The sequence below is a fragment of the Phyllostomus discolor genome, chromosome X (assembly GCF_004126475.2).
Source record: "Phyllostomus discolor isolate MPI-MPIP mPhyDis1 chromosome X, mPhyDis1.pri.v3, whole genome shotgun sequence".
Lineage (NCBI taxonomy): Eukaryota > Metazoa > Chordata > Mammalia > Chiroptera > Phyllostomidae > Phyllostomus > Phyllostomus discolor.
The window spans coordinates 56,330,637-56,346,178 of NC_050198.1; the positions used below are offsets into that span (position 1 = coordinate 56,330,637).

General features: G+C 37.5%; 1 protein-coding gene across 5 annotated transcripts in view; it reads left to right on the top strand.

Moving 5' to 3' along the window:
* The window catches only part of MORC4 (MORC family CW-type zinc finger 4), a 73,581-nt gene extending 61,096 nt beyond the window's left edge, over positions 1-12,485 (top strand). For 2 of the 5 annotated variants that reach the window (XM_036017057.1, XM_028522607.2), the window contains 3 exons: positions 10,272-10,965; positions 11,290-11,535; positions 11,886-12,485. In XM_036017057.1, coding sequence (XP_035872950.1) covers positions 10,272-10,965; positions 11,290-11,535; positions 11,886-11,966 — 1,021 coding nt within the window. In that variant the 3' untranslated portion in view covers positions 11,967-12,485. Of the gene's footprint in view, positions 1-10,271; positions 10,966-11,289; positions 11,574-11,885 lie in introns of all 5 variants that reach the window. The other 3 variants (XM_028522606.2, XM_036017056.1, XM_036017058.1) reach the window with 2 other exon arrangements.
* Positions 12,486-15,542: the final 3,057 nt, after the last annotated feature.

The following is a 15,542-nucleotide window of genomic DNA, read 5'->3' on the forward strand; positions in this document are numbered from 1 at the left end:
CAGTGGGGAGGCAGAGTGGGGAGAATGGGGGAAAGGTACAGAGAATAAGAAGCATAAATGGTAGGTACAAAATAGACAGAAGAGGTTAAGAATAGTATAGGAAATGGAGAAGCCAAAGAACTTATATGTATGACCTATGGACATGAACTAAGTGGGGTGGTGGTGGTGCAGGGCAGAGGGGAATTAAGGGGAGGAAAAATGAGACAACTGTAATATCATAATCAATAAAATACATATTTTTTAAAAGTTCATGTCTTTAAGCCTTGTAATTCATTGTTTCCTAGAGTAAATTTTTAGTATAAGTTTATTTTGCCAGTTTACTTGTTTGTCTTCTAGTTCCTCATCAATATTATTTTGTTAGTCTTTATAACAGGGAGGCACATACCTTTTCCTTTTTATAATATTTTATTTATGTTTAGAGAGAGAGGAAGGGAGAGAGAGAGGGAGAGAAACATCAATTGGTTGCCTCTTGCATGCCCCCAGTCAGGAACTTGGCCTGCAACCCAGGCATGGGCCCTGACCAGGAACCTAACTGATGACTTCTCCTTCCACAGGCAGCACTCAATCCACTGAACCACACCAGCCAGGGTGATCTTTCTTTTTCTTAAATATCAGGAGTGTTTGACCCACTGAAATATATAACTGCTCCTATAATGACATGAGGCTAGATGGAGCTCAGGACTCCTGAATAAGACTTGCTTTATCCTCTCTGTTATGCTTCTCACATCTTGCAGAGCCAAGCCTTAGGGCAGGTAGAGCTGTTCTCTAATAATAGAAACTTCTACAATCATCAGTACTGTCACTATTACATAGTGGGTTGTGAACTTTCAATTGACCCTCTTCACTTTGGATATCTTCTTAACTGAGGATAGATGCAATGGAATACATGATACGGTAAAAAGGACTCCTGTTTCCCCCCTCCAATGTTATTAATATTTTTCCTTGTTTCTTGCTTCTTAGGTGGGTCTTTTTGGCTTCTCATCTAGACAAACATCTCTACATGTGTGCAAGTTCCCTATTCAGTGATTCTTCCAAATTAAGCCTTGTAGATAGTGGAAGAACCCTATGAACCCCCTGAACGTGAACAAAAAGTCCCAAGAGGAAGTAAACCATTAGGAGCAAAACTAATTAAGCTCTAAAGGAATTAAATAAGAAATTGTATGAAAATATTTAGAGGTACTCAATAACTAATGATTGAATTTGAGTCATTTTGAAGGAGCAATTTCTAAGATCGAACTATATAACAAGGAGGTAAGAAATATAGTCTAGTCAGTATTGGGGGCTTGAATGTAATTCTTCTCTGTTCCCATCTATAGTTTTCCAGCTCCCCTTGTAGGTTGAGAAGGTTGTATAGTAAAGTGCTGTGTATTTTTTTATTGTTGTTCAATTACAGTTGTCCCTATTATCCTCCCCATTATTCTTCCTCTGCCCTGCTCACTCCCACCTCCCTAGTGTTGTATGTTTTTGAAGCACACTATTACTTTTCTACCTTAGTCTCCTTGAGATGGTCATGTGTCAGATTGCCACTGGAGTACCAAGGTATCATTGCTCTTGAAGGCTATACTTCCCCCAATGTGACCAATTTTCCTTTTTCATCAGTGTTTCTTTCATTATGCTATACTAACTTTTGGTAACCTGAAGGAGATTACAAATGCTAACCTGTGCATGTGTGTATTTTATGAGTGCAGTATGTCAGTACATCCATTGGGTGGCATACTTTATCAGTCTTTATTGAGATTTCTTTTTTGGCAGTTTTTAAAAAAAATGTATTATTTCTTTAGTTTTTAATTCTTGTTTATGCTATTACAGTTGTCCCATTTTCCCCCTTCACCCCTCCCACCCAGCCTACCCCCATATCCATAGTCAATCCCCATACCATTGTCCATGCCCATGGGTCTTTCATGTATGTTCTTTGACTAATCCCTTCCCCTTCTATCCAAGATTCTCCCCTACCCCCTTTCCTCTAGCAGCTCTCAGTCTGTTCCCTGTTTCCAGGTCTCTGGTTCTGTTTTTCTCAATTTATTTTGTTCATTAGATTCCTCTTATAAGTGAAATCATATGGTATTTGTCTTTCACCAACTGGTATATTTCGCTTAGTATAATAGTCTCCAGTTTCCATCTGAACTGTTGCGAAAGGTAGGAGTTTCTTCTTTCTTTCTGCTGCATAGTATTCCATTGTATAAATGTCCCATAGTTTTTTGATCCATTCATTTACCGATGGGCATTTAGGCTGTTTCCAGCACTTGGCTGTTGTAAATAGCACTACTATGAACATCAGGGTGCAAAGGTTCTTTTGCATTGGTGTTTCGGTATTCTTAGGGTATAATCCCAGCAGTGGAATTGCTGGGCCAAAAGGAAGTTCCATTTTTATTCTCCAATTTCTATATGAGTCTTTGTGGAACTGCTGTGCCAAGAGTTGGGTTTGTCTATAGAAGACAGGTAAAGTACTTTGACTCTGCATTTGTAGTTTGAATTTGAGAATAATTTTCTCTCAAGAGAAAGAGATACCTGATAATTGATGTTGCTACTGATGTCATATGTTTTATGTAAGGTCATTAAATGATGATTAATGAGTCATTTCAGATTATATATATAGAAGGATTCATATTGATTGGAATGAGTCTGCCTTTTTATGAGGGAAAGTGAAAATACTCAAAAGTTCAGTGAAATACACAGGGTTTTCTGATAAAACGATGTTAATGTAACTATCAATTTAGTTGAGAGTTACAAAGGTTTCATTGGTTATTATAAAACCCTGAAGGTGATAAAAGGGGCTTGGGGTCATGTAGTTCAACTCTATAACTCTAGATAAAATAAAGCCTACGCTATCCAAGAAAGGTTTTAAAATTTCCAGTTTGGTAGGTTTTAGGACCTAATAAGGCCTCCTGAGGTGTCACTGGAAACAGTTTTATGAGTCTCATAAATCTAACAAGGGCAGGGGTACACCTGCAATAGAGAATCGATTCAGCAAGTGTGAAATAGGCATAACCATTTAGGGAAATACAACTTATTTCTTTTAAAGGAAACAATTCTTTCTGATCAATCATTCTACATATATTTGAGTACTTACTGTATGAAAGACAGCATTTTAAGATAGTGATGAAATCAAACTAAAGGGACTTATGGTTGTCAGAGTTTTATATGTAAATATACCCAATATATGCTAGGTTTCATATGAGCAGTACAAACTAAGGTCTAAAGTAGGCATAAACATATGGACAAAGGAGAGAATTGGTGGTTGTAATTTATTTAGATATTTAGAGAGACTTTGAGTAAGTTATATGTAAAAGTCTAGTTAGTTCATGTTTAAGAGGATAACAAAAAAATCCAAAATTACATTGTAATGGTGGAAGAAAAGCAGAGATATTCTAGTGTGTTTAAAGGAATATTTGAAACAATAAATATGAGGTATAAATAAAAGAACAATTTTTCTAATGAATATGTTGATTCACGGGCCAGTATTAACATTTTAAAATATATTCTTTGAGAAAGATTTCCAGAATGGAGAAATGAGGAATGTAGTACACACCTTTACCAACAAATAACCATTAACTGGAAAAAGTTATTAAAACAAAACAAACTAATCATTCTGAGTTCTTGGAAATTGTGCTAGAGTCATGCAGAAAATGAATAAACATTTATTAAATCTCAGAAAGAACAGCAAGAGTCTTTGGCATTTAGCCTACCATCTTCCCCTAGTTCCTAGTTTACAGTTATGGTTCACCCAGGAGGGGCTGGCCTCTAACATTTATCATATCCCCCAGTTCTATCTTGTAGAAGCTCCATTCCAGACAGACTCAAGAAGACTGGGTCTCTCTTCTCCTAAGCCAGTTTTCTCTTTCCTCCATCCAGCCCCAAGTCAGGGTGAAAGCACTCACTTAGGGAAGGCATGGTGACAATACTGGACTCCTTTTGCTCTAGCCTCAGCTTGTTTGTATGGCATAGGTTCATGCCAGAAGTAGCAAACCAAAAACCATCTGAGCACCTATTCATAAAAAAAGGTTTCACTCTTGCCCTGACCAGGTAGTACAGTTGGTTAGAGTCATCCCGATATACCAAGATTGAGGGTTTGATTCCTGGTGAGGGCACATACAAGAATCAACCAATGAACTGAACAAATTGATGCTTCTCTCTCTCCTTCCTTTCTCCCTTCCTTTCTATCATTAAAATCAATAATTTTTTAAAGCTTTTACTCTTAGAGAAGTGGGTCAATTTCCCTGCCCCCCACCTCTTCCTTAGGGTGAGAGGCAGGCCTTAAAGATGAGCTCCTTAGCTCTACCTGAAAGAACTAACTTTATGTGTAATAGATCATGGAGAATTCCATTCCTAAGGGCATTGTCAAGAAGAAGGGAAATCTTGGTGGGGAGCAATTAAGGGGGTACTCATAGCTCCACAATATAAGTTACAACAAGCAAAATAGCCAAGTAATCAGATGTTTGGTAACAGAGAGAACAAAGGAAATAATAGTCAAGAACTCCCTTGGTCATAGTCAACCCTGGGAGTTAGGAAGGCCATGCATAAGCACAAGGCTATACTCTGTCAGACCAGGGAATGTAGTGGACTTGAAAGCAGTCCCCAAACCTCAAACAGATCAAACAACAAAGAGCAGGAGCCTCAATGGCAGTAGAGCCTTAAGCACAATCTCTAAACAACCACTGGCTGAACAGTAAGGTATTCTGACACAGGAACAACTCCTGGCAAGCCAGGCTAAAAATAAAATTACACATACCCTTGGTAGTCTGGAAAACTGTGCGTGCTCAAAGCTGTGCCTCCTCAGCAGTGACTGCAGAGGAAAAAGCCAAACTGCTACTATATGGCTGAATGTGGGGTAGAAACATACATTTCTTGAACTGCAATAGCAGCCTCTAGGCCACACACACACATACAGTGATAAAGGTAAAACTCTAACTAGCTAACAGGGCTTAGGCTAAACCTTTAACCAATAAATGGCCTATGCTGACCCAGGGGTGACTCCTAGGTTTCCAGGTAAAGATAAAAATCAAGAAGAAATCTGATCAGGATACTACTGGAGAAATAGATTTCATGGAGTCAGTTCAACCAAGTCAGTAAATAAACAGCCAAACAAATAAATCAACCATTTAAGGAAGTAGAATCAATGTCCAGAGTTGCTATACTATATCATCTAAAATATCTAGTTGTCAACAAAAATCGCGAGACATGAAAAGAAATGGGAAAATGTGACCTGTACATAGGGATTTAAAAAAAAAGCAGGCAATGGAAACTTCTCTTGAAGAGACCCTGATGTTGTATTTAGCAGACAAAGACTTCAAAGCAGCCATTATACATATGTTTAAAGAATTAAAGGAGATTATGTTTCATCAGGTGGAGAATATCAGTAAAGGGACAGAAGTTATTTTTTGAGGAACTAAATGGAATTATGGAGGTGAAAATTACAATAACCAAAATTAAAACTTTACTAAAAGGACTCAACAGCACATTAAAGTTCACAGAAGGATGAATCAGCAAACTTGAAGATACATCAATTATAGATTATGTTAACAATGGAGATCCCTGGCTGGTGTGGCTCAGTGGATTGAGCACTGGCCTGTGAACCGAAAGGTCATTGGTTTGATTCCCATTCAGGGCACATGCCTGAATTGAGGGCCAGGTCCCCAGTTGGAGGCATACAGGAGGCAACCACACATTGATGTTTCTCTCCCTCTCTTCCTCCCTTTTATTCTCTCTAAAAATAAAATAAAATCTTTAAAAATTTTTTTAAAGAACAGAGAGAAAAAAGAATGAAAAAAATGAGCAGAATCTCAAACAAAAGTGGGACATCACTAAGTGCTCCAATATATACAAATTAGGAGTACAAAAAGGAGAAGAGAAAGAGGGAAGAGAGTAGAGAAATATTCAAAGACATAATGGCAGAACAATCCCAAATTTGATTTAAAAACAATCTACACATTCAACAATCTCAAACACTCAAAACAGGGCTTACAAAGAGATTCACAGCCAGATATGTCGTCATAGTGAAAATATTGAAGGCTGAAGGCAAAGAGAAAATCTTAAAAGCAGAGAAAAAAAAAACCTCATCATATACAAGAGAATCCCACTAAGAATAATACCACACTTCTGATCAGAAGCAATGGGGACCAGAAGGCAGTAAGATGACATTCAAAGTACTGAAAGAAAGATTGTCAATCAAGATTTGTTTTTATTATTTTTTATTTATTTTTACTTTTTGTATTATTTCCATTACCTTTTACCCCCTTTATGTCCCTCTTCACCCCTCACAATCACCACACTTCTATCCTTGTCCATGAGTCCTTTTTCTTTTTTACTTGATCCCTTCACCCCCTAACTGCCCCACCCAGAGCTCTCAGCCTGTTCTCCATCTATGAGCCTGCCTCTATTTTGCTTATTAGTTCAGTTTGTTTTGATTAGACTCTACATATGAGTGAAATCATATTGTATTTGTCTTTCTCTAACTGGTTATATCACTTAACATAATGTTCTCCAGGTCCATCCATGCTATTGCAAAGGGTAAAATTTTCTTCTTTTTCATAGCCGAGTAATAGTCCATTGTGTAAATGTTCCATAGTTGTTTTATCCACTCATCTACTGATGGATGCTTGGGCTGCTTCGAAATCTTGGCTATTGTAAATAATGTTGCAATGAATATAGGGCTCCTTGTATTCCTTCAAATTAGTGTTTCCGATTTCTTCAGACAAATTCCCAGAAGTAGAATTGCTGACTCATAAACCAGTTCATTTTTAATTTTTTTGAGTAACTCAATACTGTTTTCCACAGTGACTGTACCAATCTGCATTCCCACCAACAGAGCAAAAATGGTTCCCCTTTCTCCACATCCTCACCACAACTTGTTTGTTGATTTATTAATGATAGTCATTCTGACTGGTGTCAGGTGATATCTCACTGCGGTTTTACTTTCCATTTCTCTGATGATTAGTGACATTGAGCACCTTTTCCAATATCTATTGGCCATCTGTATGTCCTCTTTGGAGAACTATCTTCAGGTCCTTTGCCCATTTTTTTAATTGGATTGTTTATTTTTGGAGTGTTGAGTTTTGTAAGTACTTTATAAATTTTGGATATTAACCACTTTACAGATGTATTGGCAAATATGTTCTCCCATTCCATGGGTTGTCTTTTATTTTGTTGATGTTTTCTTTTGCTGTGGAAAAAGTTTAATTTAATTTAGTCTCATTTATTTTTTCTTTTGTTTTCCTTGCCCAAGCAGATATATCAGGAAAAAATATTGCTACAAGCAGTGCACAAGATTTTACTGTCTGTTTTCTTCCAGGATTTTTATGGTTTTCAATCTGACATTTAAGTCTTTAATCCATTTTAAGTTTATTCTTGTGTGTGGTGGAGGAAGGTGGTTTAGTTTTTGTTTTTTTTTTCATGTATGTACTGTCCAATTTTCCCAACACCATTTATTGAATAAACTATCTTTAGCCCATTGTGTGTGCTTGTTCCCTCTGTCAAATATTAATTGACTATAAAGGCATGGGTTTATTTCTGGGCTCTCTATTCTGACCATTGAACTGTATGTCTGTTTTTATTCCAGTACCATAGTAGTTTAATTATTATGGCTTTATAGTATAGTTTGATACTAGCTAGGGTAATTCCTCCAACTTCTTCTTCTTTCTCAAAATTGCTGTTACTAATTGGAGACTCTTTGGTTCCATAAAGAGTTTTGAAATATTTGTTCTAGTCTTGTAAAATACATCATTGGAATCTTGATGGGAATTGTATTGAATCTATAGATGGCTTTGGGTAGTATGGGCATTTTAATGATGTTAATTCTTCCTGTCCATAAACATGGTACATGCTTCCACTTATTTGTATCTTCTTCAATTTCTTCTCTTCAGTGTGTTATAATTTTCCAAGTACATGTCTTTTATATCCTTGGTTAGATTTATTCCTAGGTATTTTAATATTTTTGAAGCAATCGTGATTAGGATTGTTTTCTTAATTTCCCTTTCTGATAGTTCATTGTTGGTCTATAAAAATGCAACTGATTTCTGGATATTAATTTTGTATCCTGCTATTTTACTGAATCCATTTATCAGTTGTAGTAGATACTTGGTAGAATATTTAGGGTTCTCTATGTACAGTATCATGTCATGTCAGTAATGACAGTTTTACTTCTTTCTTTCCAATTTGGATGCCTTTTAGTTCTTATTCTTATCTTATTGCTGTGATTATGGCTTCCAGTACAATGTTGTGTAAGACAGGTGAAAGCAGACATCACTGTCTGGTTCCTAATATTAAGGAAAACACCTGTACTTTTAGCCTGTTAAGTATGATGCTGGCAGTAGGTTTGTCATATATGGCCTTTATTATGTTTAGGTATGTTCCCTGTCTTCCCACTTTGCTGAGCATTTTTATCATAAATGGGTGCTAGATTTTATCAAATGCTTTTTCTGCATCTATTGATATGATCATGTATTTCTTATCCTTCATTTTGTTTATGTGGTATACTATATTACATTTATTGATTTCAACCAAGAATCTTAAATCCAATAAAAGTATCTTCAGAAAACGAAGATGGTATATACAGGATATTTCACCCTCAAGCAGTACAATATATATTCAAGTGCACATGGAATATTCTTCAGGACAGAGCATATGTTTTTTTTTTTAATATTTTATTTATTTATTTTTAGAGAGGGAAGGGAGGGAGATAGAGAGAGAGAGAGAGAGAAACATCAATGTGCGGTTGCTGGGGGTTATGGCCTGCAACCCAGGAATGTACCCTGGCTGGGAATCGAACCTGGGACACTTTGGTTCCCAGCCCGCGCTCAATCCACTGAGCTAAGGACAGAGCATATGTTATACCATGAAACAAGCCTATATAAATTTGAAAGGGTTGATTGATATTATGCAAAGGATGTTCTCCAAATGTAATGGAATTAAATTAGAAATCAATGACAAGAAAATTTGAAAATTCACAAATATGTAGAAACTAAACAACACATTCCAAAATAACAAGTAAAGGATGAAAACACAAGGGAAATTTAAAAATATCTTGAGAAGATGAAAATGAAAACAAAATATCCAAAAATCTGACAGTAACTAGAAGGGAGGTAGGAGGGCATAATGGGGGGAAGGGTTTTCAGGAACAACTATAAAGGGCACATGTACAAATCCAAAGGGGGGTGGAAGCAAGGGAGGGAGTGGGGATGGTTGGGGTGGGACGGTAGTAGGGGGGGTAAATGCAGACAACTGTAATTGAACAACAATAAAATAGTTTTTAAAGCTTATGGGATGAAGCTAAAGAAATACTCAGAGGGAAAATTATATTTGTAAAGGCTTATATTAAAATTGAAGAAGGACCTTCACAAAATTTTGAAGGCAATCTCCACCTTGAAATTCCTTGGGTCTCCTGCAGAGATGGCAGAATAGTTATAATGATAAAAATGAGGGTCCCATCCTACTGCATGATAAAAAATTGCCTATGGATTTAACTGGTGACAGTTGTTTTGTTTGTTCCTTCAAACCTTTGTGCATATAGCAGCCAGAAACTGAAGGTGATTGAGGTCATTATCCTGGACTTTCCTTAAAACTGAGGGAGTGCCTATTTATCCCAATAGAGGAGAGTTTTTTGTTTTGATTTGTTTTGTTTTTGTTTTGCCACAGTGGGAAATGACTTGAATTGGCTGCTTCAGTTTCTTTGTTTATGACCAGGGCCCTGTGCTTTAATTATCTTTACAAGTGAATAATGGGCAATAACCACAATCTAGTTGACTGGTAAAAGAATTGTGTGGTGTTCACTACAGTATAAAAAATGTGCATGTGTTTGATAGTGGAAGGTTTTGGTGACACTTTAAAATTAATGAGCTGACTCAGTTCTCCTCCACATGTTCTGCTAGGCTTTTCATGACCCCTTTCCCCCCCATTCTCATACTAGGGGATTTTGTATGTATATATTTTTTGTTTTTCTTCCTTGACTTGAATTTCTGAAACTTCTAAGTCAGGCTGATTTCGATCCTATTTTCAGAATTCTGACCAAGATCAACCTGTTCCTGGTATATCCAGGTGCTGACTCTTTATACCTTTTGGTTTCCTTTCTCCCTTAAGACCAATTGCTATCTCAGCCAACTACGTATGTGAAAGAGTAGGGGTCTGGGGGTAAAGTTGTATTCCTAATGTGAAATGAGCTATGGCTAACAGCTAGAGTCAGTTTTAGTATGGGAAATTTGAAGAGGGGCTGTATAGGATAAGATAACGGGTGGTCTATATTTTCACAGCTAAAATTTAATTTCCTCTTCTTCTTACAGTAAGTACAAATGGATCCTTGGTGAGGAACCTATGGAGAAACGAAGAAGGCTCCAGAATGAGATGACAACACCCCCTCTAGATTATTCCATGTCTGGCTCTTACAGGAGGGTAGAGGCAACTGTTGCTTGCCCAGAAGGGGAGAACAGCCATGATAAATCCAGTTCTGAGAGAAGCACACCGCCATACCTTTCCCCAGAGTACCCAGAAGCAAACAAGAATATGAGTCACAGTAGTGGAGGTTCAGTTCTGTATTCTGGGGCCCAGGAACAACACCAGGGGTCCCTGCTCCCTGAAGAATTAGAAGATCAGATGCCAAGATTGGTAGCAGAAGAATCTAACAGAGGCAGCACAAATATAAACAAGGAAGAAGTAAACAAGGGACTTTTTGTAGCTGTTGTTGGTGTTGCAAAAGGTGTCCGAGATTCAGGAGCTCCCATTCAGCTGATCCCTTTTAACCGAGAGGAGCTTGCCGAGAGAAGAAAAGCAACAGAATCCTGGAACCCAGTGCCTTATCCTTCTGTGGCCTCTTCTATAATCCCTGCTGTAGCCCCTGGGGAGAAAGGAAGAGGCTATGAGGAGAGTGGAAGTTGTCATATGCCAAAGATGAAGAACCAAAGACAGCTAGAGGAACTGAAAAGAACCACAGAAAAATTGGAACGTGTTCTAGCTGAAAGGAATTTGTTCCAGCAAAAGGTTAGGGCAGCACCTTACTGCTAGGAGTGAGAGGTCATTGTAACCAAGGCACCAGAGAGTTAGAATTCTGATGATTTCATGTTCTTAAGGCTTTAAACAAGATAAGTCATTGAATCATTCTGTGGTATGTTTCAAATTAGGTGAACCCTAATGTGTTTCCCTCCCACATTTTGGGATAAGAAAAGTCCAAAGTCGAGGGATATCTGTAGAGAAATCACCAAGTGAATATATTAGGGACAATTTTTGCCACTTGGAATATATTAGGGATAATTTTTGCCACTTTCATAGCATGTAGTCATTGAACTTATATTTCTTGGAATGCAGGTGGAGGAGCTGGAACAGGAGAGGAATCACTGGCATTCTGAATTCAAAAAAGTCCAACATGAATTGGTGACCTACAGTACCCAGGAAACGGAAGGCTTGTATTGGAGCAAGAAACACATGGGCTATCGCCAAGCTGAATTCCAGATTTTGAAAGCTGAGCTGGAAAGAACCAAAGAGGAAAAGCAAGAACTAAAAGAGAAACTAAAGGAGACAGAGATGCACCTGGAAGTGTTGCAGAAGGCTCAGGTCTCCTACAGGACCCCAGAGGGAGATGACCTAGAAAGGTTAATTACTAGGGTTTAGTTATCAGCTTGTGAGTGCTAATGGGAAGCATCTCTTAGGGCCCCAGTTACTGGTCATAGATAAGGGAGGAAGTCTGAATCAATTCATAAGCCACCAAGGATTGAGGAATTACTTCTTAGAGAGTTGCAGCCAATCTCTGTGCTTGTGGTGGCGTTGTGCTTTCTTCTTTCTTTGTAGCTAATGGAAACATAATTGTTGAGAAATGTAGGCCCATTTTTAAGGACTTTCATTTTGTTCTGTTGGCTAATGACTTCATGTCATCTCTTCTCCTGCCCCCTCACTCCATCATACAGGGCTTTGGCAAAGCTTGCGAGGCTGCGTATCCACGTCAGCTATCTCCTTACTTCTGTCCTCCCTCACTTGGAGCTTCGTGAGATCGGGTTTGACTCAGAACAAGTGGATGGGATCCTGTATACGGTGCTGGAGGCAAATCACATACTGGATTGAGCACTAGACCATATACTCTATCTACCCTTCTTTTTTCTCCCTTTCTCTTCTCTCTCTTATTTCTCTCCTTTCTGCCCTGCCTCCCCCACTTTTCTCATGCTCTCTCTCACCTTTATGCCTTATATAGAGAATCTTTGAGCAAATCCTGGCTCTTAATCAGTCTGCTTCTTATTCAGTTTGGCATGAGGAAAAGACTAGTTCAATAGGCTTTTAAGAGTTCCAGCAACAGAAACGTGATAGTCACAAAACCAGGTGACCTGAAAGCTTTAACTTTCATGACTTAGATACTTGGCCTTTTTAATATCCTTTCTGAAATGGTTTGTATTCATTTAGGTTAAATCAGTAAACAAATATCGGATCCAAAGTATTGGGTTGGCCAAAAAGTTTGTTTGTTTGTTTGTTTTCTGTAAGATGTCTAGTAGCATTTAGTTGACTTTAACTTCATTTCAAACAATTTTGTTAGATTGTATTGTTACAGCTGTCATATCAGCATTCTTTAAAAAAAAAACCTTACCAAAATTAGTGAATTTTTGTGTAGCCATTTTAATATTGAAGATAGAAGAAAATACACTTTTGGTATTATTATGCTTTATTATTTCAAGAAAAGTAAAAACATAACTGAAATGCAAAAAAAGAGTTGTCTAGTATATGGAGAAGATGCTATGACTGATCAAATGTGTCAAAAGTAGTTTGAGAAGTTTTGCACTGGAGGTTTTTTGCTGGATAATGCTCCATGGTCGGGTAGACTAGTTGGAGACCAGCCATCAAATCGAGACACTAATTGAGGACAATCAACGTTATACCATGGGGGAGATAGTTGACATACTAAAAATACCCAAATCAATAAAGTTATTGGTGAAAATGAGAAATGTGTCTTTTATTTTACAGAAAAAGCTAAATGGACTTTTTGGCCAACTGAATACTAAGTGTTTTGGGGTAAATTAAGAAGTATAACTCAAGGGTTCAGCCTTCAAGGATCTAAGAATATAGTTGGAAACACAAGACATGCACCAAATTAACTTGTACAAGAGAGTACTACAAGCATGGTAGGGAAGGTCTGGAGGAGGAAGTTCAAGGAAGGCATCACATCAGAAATGGGACCTAAATTAAGGTTTGTTTAAAGGACAAGCAGGACCGCACTTCAAAATAGTTGTTCTTTAGGTGGTAGGACTATGGTCGATTTTTTTTCTTCTTGCTATCTTCTTGCCTTTTTCAATTTTTCTATAAAAACCTGTCATTCTTACATTGGAAAAAATAAATCATTTTTAAAAGAATGAGTAGGCTTGGATTTAGATATCGGACTGTGTGAAACTATAAGTTGATTTTATATTTATAATTTGTTTATTTTGCATTACTTCTGGAAGAATAGCATGAGCAAAGGCACAGAAAGAGCTGGAATGTGAAAAATGTGTTTAGTAAGAATGATGGGTTAATGTAAAGAGAACTAAGGTTAAATTGTGACCCATCTACCCACCTCCCTCTGTGGTTTTTGCATTTTAATAAGGAATTCTTGGAAAAGAAATCTTCAAAGCCCAAATTAAAAAAATAATAATGTACCACCAAACTGGGATTTCAGGCAGTGGGGAAGCTGTTTTAGAGCATGGCGATCTATTTGATATTACTCACAATATACCACCTACCTACTCTTCAGGCTAGTGCTCAGTGAGGGGTAGATCTCATTTTATCAAAAACAGTAAAAAACTTACACTCTTGTAAAGTAGACCATTTCTTTATTCATTGTTTTATTGTATTTATATAGCATATGTTCTCCAAAAAGTTCAAGATACTCTTCAAAAGACATTGAACATTGAACACATAAAAAACATAGCAACAGTGAAAACTATAAAGTAAAGGAGAAATAATAAAAGGGAGGTGGGATCAAGCAATCACAAAAGGATTAGCTAGTCCAGAGGAATGTTTTGGATATTTGTTCTGTTGCTCTTCTGCATTTACTTCAGAAGATTCTCACAAACTTATTTGATCTCCTTTGAAAGGAGGTTCATCATGGATATTCCAGTGAGACTGCAAGGAATAGTGGGAGGCCAGAGCCAGCCTTCACCATTAGAATGAATACTTTAAAATATCCCCCACCCCCTTACCTTCCCCTCACTGCAGGTGTAGCCTACCACATGATTATTTCTCATGTCATACATTTGGACTATGATATTGAGGGCCCAGTTGTCTAAATATTACTCAAAGAAGGAGGGGAGCACATTCAGCCATTCTATCTGTGATACGTGTTTTTAGATGGGGGCTGTGAGAAGGTGGGGCTTTGCATAGATATGGACAATATGGATGAGAGATAGTGTAGGAGAAATTCAGAGAATTCAAAGTTCAGTGTGTGTGTGTATAGGAGAGTGAGAGAAGAGAGAGAGGTATGGGTGAGTGAGTGAGCAGAGTGGGAAGGAGTATAGGCAATTGGGCTTTAAAAAAAGAGAGGTAGAAATTTTTAACTCATCTGTACTAGTGCTTACTTTCAGTCCATTTCCTAGTCCCAACCCCATATTGCTTCTTCCAACAACAGTTACCTGTGTGAGGCTATTTACTACAATACCAAAGCTACCTCTTTGTTACTCATTTACAATGAAATCATACCAAATGAGGTACCTTTAACCAATGTTAAATGCCATAGTGGAGAAAATGAAGTGTCACTCAGTCTTTCCAGAACTTATGAAACAGTGTGGAGGCAAAAGACATTCAGAAGAAAAAAGTGGGCACTTCATCCTGTCTATCTTGTAAGGTTAACAATCATAATTCTTTCAAATGTCTCTGGCATTTGCCCTTTAACTTTCCACTTCCACCATTAATATTTAGGTTCCCAATGCCTCATGTTTTGATCATTGGAATAGATTCTTAACTGGCCTCCTTTGCCTCCTATTCTTACTCCTTCAATCCACCCTACTCACTATTACAAAATTGCTTTTAATGATCTCATCAGCTTATGCCTCAGCTCAAAGACTTGCTAGTGCTCCCAGTTGCCCATAAAGTGCATTACAAATTCTGATCTGGCTTCAACCATGCTCTTTACACTCATCTTCCAATATTTCAAATAAACCATGTTCCATCCAAAATTAACTATTTTTCAATTTCTAAACTGCCTTAAGATTTTTTCCATCTCTACCTTACCTTTGCTATTCCATTCCCTTTGTCTGGAATGTTCTCCTTTATCATATTTCTTTTGGCTCACATGTTGACTTATTTTTTCTGAAAATTTCTCTGATTAACCCAGCCAGACCTGACATTTTCTTTGAATATGTAAGTTTTGTGTCATTCATAAGGCTCTTATCACAAGCTTCCTTGCCCTGTCTTCCCTCCTAGAAAACTCCAGATTCACATATTCAGCTGCCTACATGATATTTATACTTACATGTTTCACAGGCACTTCAAATAAAACATTAAAAATAAATAGTGGCACCCCCAGCACTGTTTCTCCCCTTAATTTTCCTTATTAAAAAAATGACACCTTCACCCACTTAGTCGCATTAGCTAGAAACCTGAAAGTC